This window comes from Fukomys damarensis, unplaced genomic scaffold, assembly GCF_012274545.1.
Source record: "Fukomys damarensis isolate Sample0158 unplaced genomic scaffold, DMR_v1.0_HiC HiC_scaffold_33, whole genome shotgun sequence".
Taxonomy (NCBI): domain Eukaryota; kingdom Metazoa; phylum Chordata; class Mammalia; order Rodentia; family Bathyergidae; genus Fukomys; species Fukomys damarensis.
The window spans coordinates 4544799-4556827 of NW_022900945.1; the positions used below are offsets into that span (position 1 = coordinate 4544799).

A 12029-nucleotide genomic window follows, 5' to 3' on the forward strand; every position below is an offset into this window, starting at 1 on the left:
CAAGCGAAGACCGAATTTAAATCCCCGAAAATAAAAAAAAAAAAAAAAAAAACAACTCATGACTTACAAACTAGCAAAGGAGAAGGAAAAGTGAAATTTTAAAAGTTAATCATAAAGAAAACATAAAAGAATAGAAAAAGAAACAATAAACAAGAGTAGAAAAAATAAGATGCCAGATTTAAATCTAAAGATATGAGTAATTATATTAAATATAAGTGGATTAAATGCTCTGTTCCAAAAAGGAGAATTGGAGTATATTCTTTAAATCTAACTACGTGATATTTGCAAGGGATAAATTTAGACCATAATGTCCCAGCAAGTTGAAAATAAAAATGATAGAAAAAATATACCAGCCAAGTGCTAACTAAAAAAAATGAGATAACTATACTAATACTGGTTAATAAGATAAGCCTTCATAATAAAGGTTCAACTGACTAGACATATGTAATAATTATAATTTTTTTATTTAACTAATAACATTAAACTATATTAAAATCTATGAATCAAAATTGACAGTACTTCAAGGAAAAACAAGCCTGAAATTTTTCAGTAAACAATAGAATGAATAAGCAGAAAACTCAGTAATGGTACAGTAATGATGTATTGAAAAACACTGCAAACAAATTTGACCTGAGAGATATTCATGGCCAGGCATAGTGGCACACACCTGAAATCACAGCTAATCAGGAGGTTGAGGAAGATTGCAAGTTTGAGGCCAAACTGGGCAGCTTAATGTGAACTTGTCTCAAAATAAAATTTAAAAAGAGATGGAGATGCATATACAGTTGACTGTATACTGGGAGATAGTACAAATGTTAAGTTACTCTACTGGACTGAAATTAATACCAAACACAGGGTCATGTCCCACAATGACAAAGAATGAAACCATGGACAGAGGAGGTAGGGGACAAGCAGCCTTAATAATGAGATAGAAAGGCAAAAAAGCAAAGATAGAAGGCCAGGAAGTAAATCTCCCACTGGCTGGGAGGGGTTCTAAGTAGGATTTCCAGAAGGGCTCTTATCTAGGGGCTTTTGATGGGTTTAGAAGGGAGCTCAATCAATTGTGTAAGCGATACAATCTCTACCCTATGGGTTATGAGGTTGTTAGGGTCCAGTCTGTGCTGTGTCCGTGCGGTGCCCACGCAGGGCCCAGGCACGAGCCATCGATCTGTCTGATCCCGCTCTGGGCAGGTCCCAGGCAGCTGCCAGACACCTGGTGGATGTTTGTGTAAGGTCTGGTGGGGGCGCTCACCCAACAGCCTCCGTTTTGGGCTTCCTGACTGCATTTTGGGCCGCTGTCCATACTGCCTGACAGAACCCTGCCTCCTGCCTCACTAATCCTGTTACAAAATCATATGGAGTATACCCTTCAACCTCAATGTAATTGTGCCAGAAAGCAATAACACAAATATAAACAGAAAAACCTGATGTATTTTGAATTAGGTAGGACATAGATTCCTAAACAGCAAATAGGTCAAAGAAGACATATAGAAAATTGCCATGGTACTCTTGAAAAATAAGGTAGGAAACCTGGTTCTCTGGTATTTTGAACTACAAAAATTAATGTTTTATGGTATTGATGAAGAAACAGACAAAATAATCTAGTTAGAAAGAATAAAAACCCCAGAACAAAAATCTAAGTTACAGACAGAATGGTCTATTTTTTAAAAAATGCTGATAGGGCCAGGGATTTAGCTCAGTGGCACCATGCCTGCCTTGTAAGTGCAAGGGTCCTGAGTTGGATCCCCAGTAACAACAGCAAAAAAATAAAATAAAATAAAAGCTAATAAATTGGGTATTTATATTAAAAAATTTAAATTAGACCCATATCTCACTCAAAATTTATTTTCAAATCATTTAGTAGCCAAGAGAATGTCTTTATGATCACAAAGTATGGAAAGATTCCTTGAGTATGGTACAAAGAGTGTCACTCAGTTAGGAAAAGGTTTGAATTTGTTAAAGTGAAAACTTTCTGCTCATCAAAGACTCCACAAAGAGTGAAAAGAAATCCCACTGAAAAAGAAAAGATATCCCTAACATGGAGGCCATCAGTGAGAAATGGACAAAAGTTAGTTTTAATGAACTAAAATTTGGATGACGTCCAAGAGTATAATTTACGTTTAATACATTTATATTCAATATATATGTATATAATAAATATAAATCAATGAATGTATATGTAATTGATCAATAGTCCTATGACAAGTTCTCTGCCTCTCTATTAAGCATAGAAAGACAAATTGAACTGGAACTCGTATATAACTCGGGAGATTAGCGACATTTTAAAAACTGACAATTCCAACCAGTAACAAAGAAGCAGAACAACTCCCACAAATTTGGCGGGAGTGTAAATGGGTTCGAACGCTTGGAAAGCTTGCTGTTTCCTGTCATCGCTGAAGATAAGAGTACCTAGTAATGAAATCCTGGGTACGTGCCTCTGAGAGCCTCTTCACACACACGGCAGGACGTGTGAACACGAGTGTTCTTCTCAGCATCACAATGGCTGAGACACTAAAACCCCCAAATTGCAATGCTGGATAGAAAAAATTGTGATAAATCCATGCGATGGAATGTTTTACACGCAACGTAAAAGAACTACAGCTCCACACAACATGAATGAATTTTTCACAGACAATGCGGAGAAAAAGCAAATACAAATGAATACATGAAGCATGACTATATTTATATGAAGTTGTTTAAAAAGCAGAGAAAAACAGGCACGCTGCATTCTTTAGAGAGAACTGTGTAAATAAAGAAAGCCACGGAAGACAGGGTAGTGCCAACATTTAGGGAGGAAAAATGGGAAAAGAGGTTTGGAAAAGGTTGTGATGTTGGCAATAGTTTTTCCTTTGACCTGTGTCCTTGCGTACCGGTGTGGGTTTTTATAACGGTCATTATGCAATTCACTTTCATGCCTCTGGGTTGGGATCGCTCAAAGGCACAGTGCTTGCCTGGTGAGCATGAGGTCCTGGGTGCAATGCCCAGGGCCACACACACACACACACACACACACACACACGAAGACAGCATGTGTCCCAAGAGCTCCAATTCTCTGGAGCTCAATGTAGATAAATCTGAAAACAAAATAGGAGCTGTTTTTAGGCCTCACGCCCTTTTCTATATGTATGTTATTTCTCCATTTAAAATGGTTTAACCGGAAAGAATAAAGAAGAGAAACCAGTTGTCCACTGTGGTGGCTGAAATAAAAGATGGCGATGATTTGTGTTCGGGTGGTGGCAGTGAGTGACGAAAGCAGACGGACTCTGGCCGAGCTGGAGCGGGCAGGACCTCGCGGCCGAAGGGCGGGTGGAAGTCTGCGTGAGTCTCGGGCAGGTGCCACCCAGCAGGAAGGGCTCTGCCAGCGGGGCGAAGGTGGGCGCAGGGGTCCCGGCCAGAGCTGGGCGCGCTGCGGGGAAGGGAGCGCGTCACCGTCAGGAGGGAGGATGCGGAGCTGTAGCGACTCTGTGACGCTTCCGGCCCTGGACTGGACGCGCCCACCACGGAGAGAGCGGGCAGGCGGAAGGCGCTCAGGGATGGCGCCCGGGAAAGGCCGCACTCGAGAATGGAGAAGGAGACGAAGAACAGTGAGAAGGACGGAGCAGGAACACAGGCGGGGCCCGAAAGGAGAGTTCCGAGGGGAAGGAGGACCGACGGACGACTCACTGCCAGCCCTGGGAGGTGGGAGGAGACGGGACGGCAGGGAGTGGGCTGGAGGGCCGAGCTGTGCACTCAAAGCTTCTGAGCGACGAGATTCTGAAGCTGACTCCGAAACGAGGCACCGCGGGGCAGAGTGGAGACCCGAAGCCTGGGTTACAGAGGCTGAGCGGCCCATCGGGGCAGAGAGGAGAAACAGAGGCAACACAGGACACCGCGAGCCCCCAATTCTCCGGGCCCTCGGGGTTCCAATCCCCAGGGCAGGCTTCTGGTGAGCAGGCCGTGCAAGCTTGGTTTTTATGTAACAGTGACAAGGAAACTCTGAACTGAACTGAAAGGAAACACATTTTTCTTCTGGAAGAAAGAAAAATGACCTCCAAACACGAAAATACATTTGTAAAAGTACATCTTGTGAGGACCAGGGATTTAGCTCAGTGGCACCGCACCTGCCCCACAAGTGCAAGGTCCTGAGTTCTATCTCTGGTACCACATTAAAAAGAAAGAAAGAAAGGCACATGTATAAATTTGTTGTGATTTTTAACATCCTTCTCTTTGGTAAATTCTACTTTACTTGTTCATGCAATTCTTCCAATAGACAGCAGGAATTGTAAGATACATATTAATAAACATTCACAGCAACTTTAATAGGTCAAGGGAGAAGTACATACGTTACACAAAGCACTACCTACTGACTTACTTTCGGGATTTTTTATATTTGATAGAGCCATAGGTGGCCCCAAATTGAACTTTTCAAAATCACTTTTTATAGGCTCAGGTTCACATTTGAGGGGGACAAACCTGAAGGAAATAAAAATTATTATAGATTAAAATACTTTATAAAACAAATCTATGACAGAAGCTTGAAGAAATAAAAAGTTTCAGCTTGATCTATTTGGCTGTTGTATTAATAGTGGTGCTAATAGTGTAAAGTGTGAGAGATTAAGACAGACTGAGCCAGCACTGACAACATCAGTGGACATTTAAAGTAGAGGACCAGGAAACTGCAGCGGTAGGGTTCAGGGCACTCGAGGTCACTATGATCCACGCACGACATAACTGGAATTAGTTCAGTAAGGAGTCGGGTTCATTGCCAGACATGAATCAAAGTGCTAGGATAAAGAGGGCAGGACAGTCAGGTCCCAGAATTGGGTACCAGACAGGACTGCAGCACTGATGTGTTACGTACGGACAGAGCTTTCCCCCTTCAAACACTGCCTGATGATCCATCAGGCGTCAGCTTGATGGGCGTAGGGATTTCTGAGAAGCCGGCGCAGGAGTGTCTGCAGGGTGTTAGGTCATTGGCCCAGGTGGGGGGACCCATGCCTCACCACCAGGGTGCCAGTAGGGTAGGGTACACTCTCCCTGTCCTCAGACTTAAGCACCCCAGGCTCTCTGACCTTTGGACCTAGAATTTACACCCCAGCCCACTGGAACATTACTCAGCTATTTGATGGGTTACATTGTTGCTAACACAGAGTCAGGGATGCCTATAAACTATTTAGGAAATGATCTTATCAGCCAGGAAAGCAGTAGCAACTGTATCATTCTAGAAAATACCACTACAAATGGTGGCTTCCTTTAAATGAATCTAATGGGTCATCCATATATTACATTGTTACATAGTGAGATGCACATATCCTCAGTGTGCGTGTCTTTTGCGGGGGGTACCAGGGATCAAACTCAGATCCTTGCGTTTGCGAGGCAGGCCGCACCACTTAGCTAAATCTTGGCCCTTCAGTGCATATGTCTTATAAACACACAACTGTGCATATTTTCCCCACCTCAGTTATTTGACATAAATTCTGGAGCCAGGCATGGAGGCACATGCCTGTATCTTAGCACCCTGGTAAGCTGAGGCAGGAGGACTGAAAGTCTAATCCCATTCTGGGCAATTTACAACTTAGGAGACCTTGTCTGAAAAATTTTATAAAAATTTTTTTAGAATGTTAGGGATGTCGCTCAGTGCAGAAGTCCTGGGTTCAATCTCTACTACCAGAAAAAAAACATATATATATTAATTTAGAGCAATATAATTAAATTGAGAAAGGTCTTTCTTTCAAAATTTAGAATTGCACAGGCCGGTGATTCAGCTCAGTGTTTCTGCCGCCTGCCTCGCAAGTGCAAGGACCCAAGTTCAATCCCTTGCACCAAAATAAATGAAAATAAATAAATAAATAATTGGAATTGCAATTACCATCTATACTAGCAAACTGTTATAATACTTACTGCACAAGCTAAGGATATTCAGTGTACTAGCATATTTAGTCTCTTTTAACTCAATATGACAATACAAAGTTATGCTTTCTACCTTCAAACGGAAAGTCTGAAATCATTGTGATAATTACTTTTTTGCTTTCTTAGTGTCACATGACTTATCTGCTGTGACCTTTGATGCTGTCTTAGCTGTGGGTGCACTGATGGCCTCTTCAAACTCCAAAGGAAAGTCAAATGTCAGGGGTATAACCAAGGTCTTTCCTCTCTCCTCATTCTGAAGCCTGTTTTTCTGCAACAAAGTGGGAAAAAAACCAGTTACTTTTCTTATCGGAAAAAGTTTGTATGGACAAAAGTTAATCTCACTTTCTACACACACACAGAATTAATGTTCCAGGCAATAATGGGAAAATGTTACAGGTCTAAAGTTAGGCATTTGTGCAGGAACTTTTTTATACCCTTGCTGTGTGACCTGAGGAACTCTTCCCATCTCAGGAAGGATGTGTTGGATTAGATGATCACAGGCTCCCTACTAACTGTAAAATTGTGAACTGAACAAAAAGACCCATACACAGTATTTAGCAACGAATTGGTGCACAGAGTTACGGGAACCACAGCAGGTATTTCTCTCTCCAACCCACTCTCTTCCTGCCCACACTTGGTGAATCACATAAGCTTTCTAGTTGTGTGAGCCAGAAAGCCGGGTGTGTGGGCACACTCATATAATCCCAGTGCTCTGGGAGGCTGAGGCAGGAGGACGACCCAGCCTGGGCAATTTAGCAACTTAGCGAGACCCTGCCTCAAAATAACAGACAAAGGCCTGGGGATGTGGCTCAGCACAAAGGCCCTGGATTCAGTGCCTGAAATGCAATAAAGGAGGAGGAATAGAGAGGAAAGGAGGAGGAGGAAGAGGGGAAATAGAGAAAGAAAGAAGGAAGGAAGAAGAGAAGAAGCACCTAGAAGAGTTAAAATATTTGAACAACTGGACTGAGGAAGAAAGGAAGGGCTAAAATGTGAGTTAAGGAGCTGGATGCTTTCTCTAAAACTTTCAGGGCACAGCACAGAAGAAAAAAGAGACAAAACACGGAAAGCAAAGTCAAAGGAGATGGGCATTTCTGCCTCTGCCCAAGAAGGATTCCGTTCTGCAGGAATTAACTCCTGCTGCAAACAACCAGAAAACCGGAATATCTGAAAACGGCCATCTCAGGCATGGGAAGGGGACAGGAGGGAGACCTCTGAGGGACAGCGTCCAGCTGGGGTTCAGGGAAGGGGGAGCCAAGGGGTTGGGGGCGCTCAAACCAAACCTGTGTCCTGGATCTCGCTGAGGGCAAGACAAAGATTCACACAAAAGCCTGGGTGAAAAAGTCAGGCTCCAAACCGGAGGCGCTGAATGATTCTATTTACAGAAACTCCTCAAAATTTCAAAATGACACAGAGGGAGAACAAGCTGGCGGTGGCCACCGATCAGGAACGGGAAGGGCGCGTGGGCGGAAACGCCCAGAGGTAACGCGGAAAAGCTGTGGACGCGGGATGGATAGCACAAAGCGACATGCTCACAGGCACGTGTGCACCAAGGAACGCAAGCCAACAGCCGGTGACAACGGAACAAAACCTGCAACTCTGTTGATAGTGGTATATTAGCGTCCACGTCCTGGTTTTAACACTGTGCTACGCCACCAGTAGGGTCACCACTGCGGGAAACCTGGGTGAGACGCAGAGGCTCCTTGCACAGTATTCGCAACTTCTTGTGTACTTATTTTTGTTTAAAGTGTAAAGCAATTGTTAAAGACAGTTACCGAAGTGACTTAGGTATTGCCTCTCTCTTTTGCATTACAAAGGAAATAGATAAAAATCTACCTCCCTATATTTGTGTGTATTTATTGTGTGAATTACGGAGATTTAGAGGCACTGCAGTGTCCGAGGTGCGTGTCTACCTTTGTAAGAGCACAAAAAACACACGGAGGGATAAACTCCACCTGGTAAGGTTTGTTTTGCTGCAAGAGAAACATTACAGGGAAAAGGCCAAAGACTATTAACTTTTATTTATTTAATTTTCTTTGCATATAACTTTTGAATATATCTCTATGTATTGTTTGACTTATCTCCAAAAGGAGGCTTTACATTTATGCTTTTAAAAATAAGTTTTAAGAGATGATCTGACAAATTTGTTTAAGTAACTTAAACAAATATTTCCAGTGAGCCAAAATTAAATTGCTCACATGTACCACAAATCTGGGTTTTGAGAATTATAGTCTGTTAAGATTGTTCTTGAGCTCCAATTTTTAGATTTACTTCAACTGCTCCTATCAATTTGAATTGTTTCTAATTCAGTAACCGTGATGGAAATTCTCATTCTTTTCTCAACTGAGTAGTTTTGTGTGTGTTTAACACATTGGCAAGAATTACAGAAATAGTCACTTTTAGGACTTGGCAGCATAATTTTATTTTTATTTTAGGCAAGTTTCATATATACCATAAACAACAGTTATCTATTGGTTAATTTTCTATTTAATTATTTTTATTATTCAGTTACATGAATGACTCTTGCAACTAAATTTTACCTGCTTTTTATAAATCACAACCTCAAATGAATACATCATTCACCACAAAGCAAGCTCACTTGCATTTGAAATGCATTTGGATGATTAAGCTGCATTTCGTTTTTGTTTCACTGACCTTCGCCTGTCTGTCCAGGAGGATCTTCGCCTGCATATCCAGGATGTCTAACTTCGCCAAGATTCTTCGTGTCATCATCTGCCAGAAGAGACCGCCTTCAAGGGGAGGAGGAGGAGGAGGAGGAAGAGGAGAAGGAGAAGGAGGAAGAAATCTCTAGGTCAAATGTCAATACGTCACTGGTTATTTCGGCACAAAAAGAGACTCAGCTTTACCTTACTGTTGTGGGTACATAACAGAGCCGTGCAGATCACAGGATAAATGATAGCATTATAAGCGAACCCAAGTTTCTGGAGAGAAGCCCACATCATCGGAACCCCCACATATGTGTGGGCCCCAGCAATTTTTATGCCTAAGATAAAGTAGAGCCGGAGAGGGTTCAAGATTCCTGCAGGAGAACAGGTATGACTCGAAAATGACATCACAAAGATAGTGACACGGACACGGATCATCACAGCATGGCTGTAGTGGGAAAAAAACTGTTTTAAAATTCTTTAGCTATGAGGGAAATCCCAGCTGTGACATGAGTTCTGGCAGATCACTGTGCCTCTCACAAATTTTTACAAGTTTGGAAGAATCAATTATTTTTAGGTGTTGAAGAGATTTACGAACACTCAACAATGAAATTAAGGGAATGTTTTTAGTTCCACAGTTTTACATTTTGGAGGCAACATTTATTTTTTTCCAGTTTGCAGACTTCCCCACTGCAGACCTGCGGCAGTGGAGAGCTGTAGGGGAGGAGGAGGAGCGGGGAGACGCTGTAGACAACTTCCTGCCTGCAGCAGCCCCCACCCGGTGCGGCCGGTCTGTGCACCCTGAGAGCAAAGGAGCAAGGACGAGGAGGACGGGACCCGCGCCTGACCTTCTGATCAAAATGTGCTCACCCGACTTGACGGTGCTCAGTGCCACATCCCTGTCTCGGCTGCTCTTGCTCCGGACCTGTCGCTTCGCTGCTTATTATCATCTGATATAAACACTCATCGGTTCTTTAGTCTGGCCTAGAAGAATCACATCCACAGGTTCCTCCCTCTCTCCCATATCTTTCATCTCTTTGTTTCCACCGGTTTCTTCTCCCCAAGTGTCTTCTATGTGTAAAATAGGGAAAGAAGTTTTTTTTCCTGGCTCTCCTTATTTTCCCTCACCTTGCCCTTTACTGCCAGTTTTCCTCATGTCACGGTCCATGTGTAAAGGTTCTCATTTCCCGCGTCCCTTTTCCTCCTCCTGTGTCCCTCGGCTCCGCTCACGCCGCCAACCCTCGGGAGGTGGCCAGGTCGCCTTGCACAGATGAGCGAGTGCGTTTCTGCTCCTGGCTCATCTGAATTTTTATAAGCTCTGCTAAAGTTGGGCGCTGCACTCCCTCTATGGAAATTCTTGCCTCTCTTGGTTTCTATGACAACAGTCATCTCTTGCCACCTTTTCTGCAGATTGTCAGGGTCCTGAACGTGCTGTTCCTCAGCTCTCCCTAAGTGCTGCGTCCCTCCTCAATCCGAGGCAAACTCTCAAACCGTAGCTTCATTTCCCAGCCAGCCTCTCTGCCCAGCTCCACCCGCCCTCCTAAAGTAGCCAAGTACAGGCTTAAGCGTCGCCTTCCCGCCTCCTTCCTCCCCTCTGCTCAGACATCTCTTCTAGGCTTGACTGGCATGCGAGCCTGTCGGGCTTCTCACACGCATGTGGGAGCCACAGTTGCTCTTGATCTCGGGTCCAGTGCAGGAGGAGCTGGAAAACCTCCAAGGAACACCAACTCCCAGTTGCCACCCCACATCCTCTGACTCTGAATTTACAGAGGCAAAAACTGCAAATGTCGTCATTAATGCCGTTCCGATGCAGATCTTCCCCAGACCAGGACGTGACCCTTTCTTCTCCGGAAAACCACTTCCCCCGCCCCCTCTCACCTACACGCACAATCGCTGCATCTTCGTGAGCTGCGTCCGAAACCGCTTTCCCCTCGTCTCCTCCCATCCATTTGGACCTCTACTGCCTCGGCTTAAGAATCTACAATTGAAATAGCTTAAAGTTTTGCCTATGCATTTCATCCATTTTATCTTCCATTCTACCCTTCTCATGTATGAAATATTCTTTCAAGAAAAATATAATCACATGCGTCTCCCTCCTGAAAACTTCCACCCGCCAACAGCTTTCAAAACAGACATCAAGCTCTGTGATTTGTCACATGGAACTCCCGAGTCTGGCCTCAAACTGAGCCCTTAACTGCACCTGCGGCTTGCTGGTGTGCCCTGGACCCTGCAGTCCTAATGGACCAGTCGTGTTCCCTCAGTGGGCTGCATTGTGCTTTACTCATTGCTATGCTTTCCAAATCATCTATCTATAATGCCATTCTTCCATTCCCTGTATCCCTAAATTCCATTCATCCTTCAAAGCCCAACACAAGTAACATCTCTGCTTGGATGCTTTCCCTGATACGTTACGATCTAGATGTCAAACATCTGTGCTCTTGTGCAGTCTTTTATATACACCATCCTAGCACTCAGCCTGATTTAATAAAACATTTATTAAAATACACACACACACACACACTCACACACACAATGTGTTTCTTGAAGGCAGAAACCATAGCTGACTCATCGTTACACCTCCAGGCACCCAACAGCCAAAATGATGGGTTCACCTTCAGCCACATGCAACGGACAACGGTAAGTGCTATGAATGCTTTTAGTTCACGTTTACTTTTAGTTTACTTCCTTAGTGTGCACAAATGCTTTGCAGAGTCCTACTGAAGTTCTCCCAGACCAACCCATGCCACGAGAGAGAGAGAGAGAGAGAGAGAGAGAGAGAGAGAGAGAGAGAGACGTGTAGGAGAAATTTGATTGAAGGGAAGTGAGTGTAAAAGACTGGATGACACACTAAATGCATTTCAGAGAACCTTGCTTTCTCCCCCACCCTCAGACATGGAAGGGCAGCACAGTGCCCTGCTCAAGAACAAACAGGACTCTGGGTCAGGCGGCCTGGGCTTGGGTCCTTAGTTCGGCCACATAACAGTGGTGGGACTGCAACAAGTACGTTCCTGTGCTGCCCATCTGTAAAACGGAAATAATATAACTTCATGGGATTGTTATGAGGTTTAAGGGTGCAGATATAAGGGCACATAAGTGTTTAATCAATAAAATAAATCTAAATACCAATGTACTTCTCCATGAGAGATGAGGCATGCGGGATTTCTGTCCTCTAAGTGCTGCAAAACGCCTGCTCTCCAGCTGCGTGCCATTTCTGTTGCCATCAGCAATGGTCTCCAGATGTCTGACCACTTCCTTGCTTCTGACATGGTTTACGTCTTCCATTATCCCTATACTAAATTGCTTTGGCCATAGGAAACATAAGGATGTATTCAGCAATTTAGTGTCTTTTCTTAAAATCCAGTGATTCAGTATCTTCTGTACCATGCTCTCTTTTGTCCTGTTTTTTTTCCTTCCCCAATTTTCCTTGGTCATGTTCTGGATTTTCTATCAATTTTTTTTTTTTTTTTTTTTTTTGGG

The 12029-nt window shown here is 43.6% G+C and overlaps 1 protein-coding gene and 1 long non-coding RNA gene across 3 annotated transcripts in view; one reads left to right on the plus strand and one right to left on the minus strand.

Moving 5' to 3' along the window:
• Positions 1-9754, minus strand: part of CUNH1orf141 (chromosome unknown C1orf141 homolog) — a 28646-nt gene extending 18892 nt beyond the window's left edge. Inside the window, exons 1-4 of one of the 2 annotated variants that reach the window (XM_033758149.1) lie at positions 9681-9754; positions 8542-8636; positions 6000-6157; positions 4352-4452 (exon numbers count right to left, since the gene is read on the minus strand). In XM_033758149.1, the coding sequence (XP_033614040.1) occupies positions 4352-4452; positions 6000-6157; positions 8542-8636; positions 9681-9720 (394 nt within the window). In that variant the 5' untranslated portion in view covers positions 9721-9754. Of the gene's footprint in view, positions 1-4351; positions 4453-5999; positions 6158-8541; positions 8637-8753; positions 8826-9680 lie in introns of those variants that run through there. The other variant, XM_033758150.1, reaches the window with a different exon arrangement.
• LOC104848893 overlaps positions 7175-12029 on the plus strand; it is an 8824-nt gene continuing 3969 nt past the window's right edge. Inside the window, exons 1-2 of the long non-coding RNA XR_004515042.1 lie at positions 7175-7571; positions 8560-11189. This is a non-coding gene — a long non-coding RNA (uncharacterized LOC104848893). The remainder of the gene's footprint in view (positions 7572-8559; positions 11190-12029) is intronic.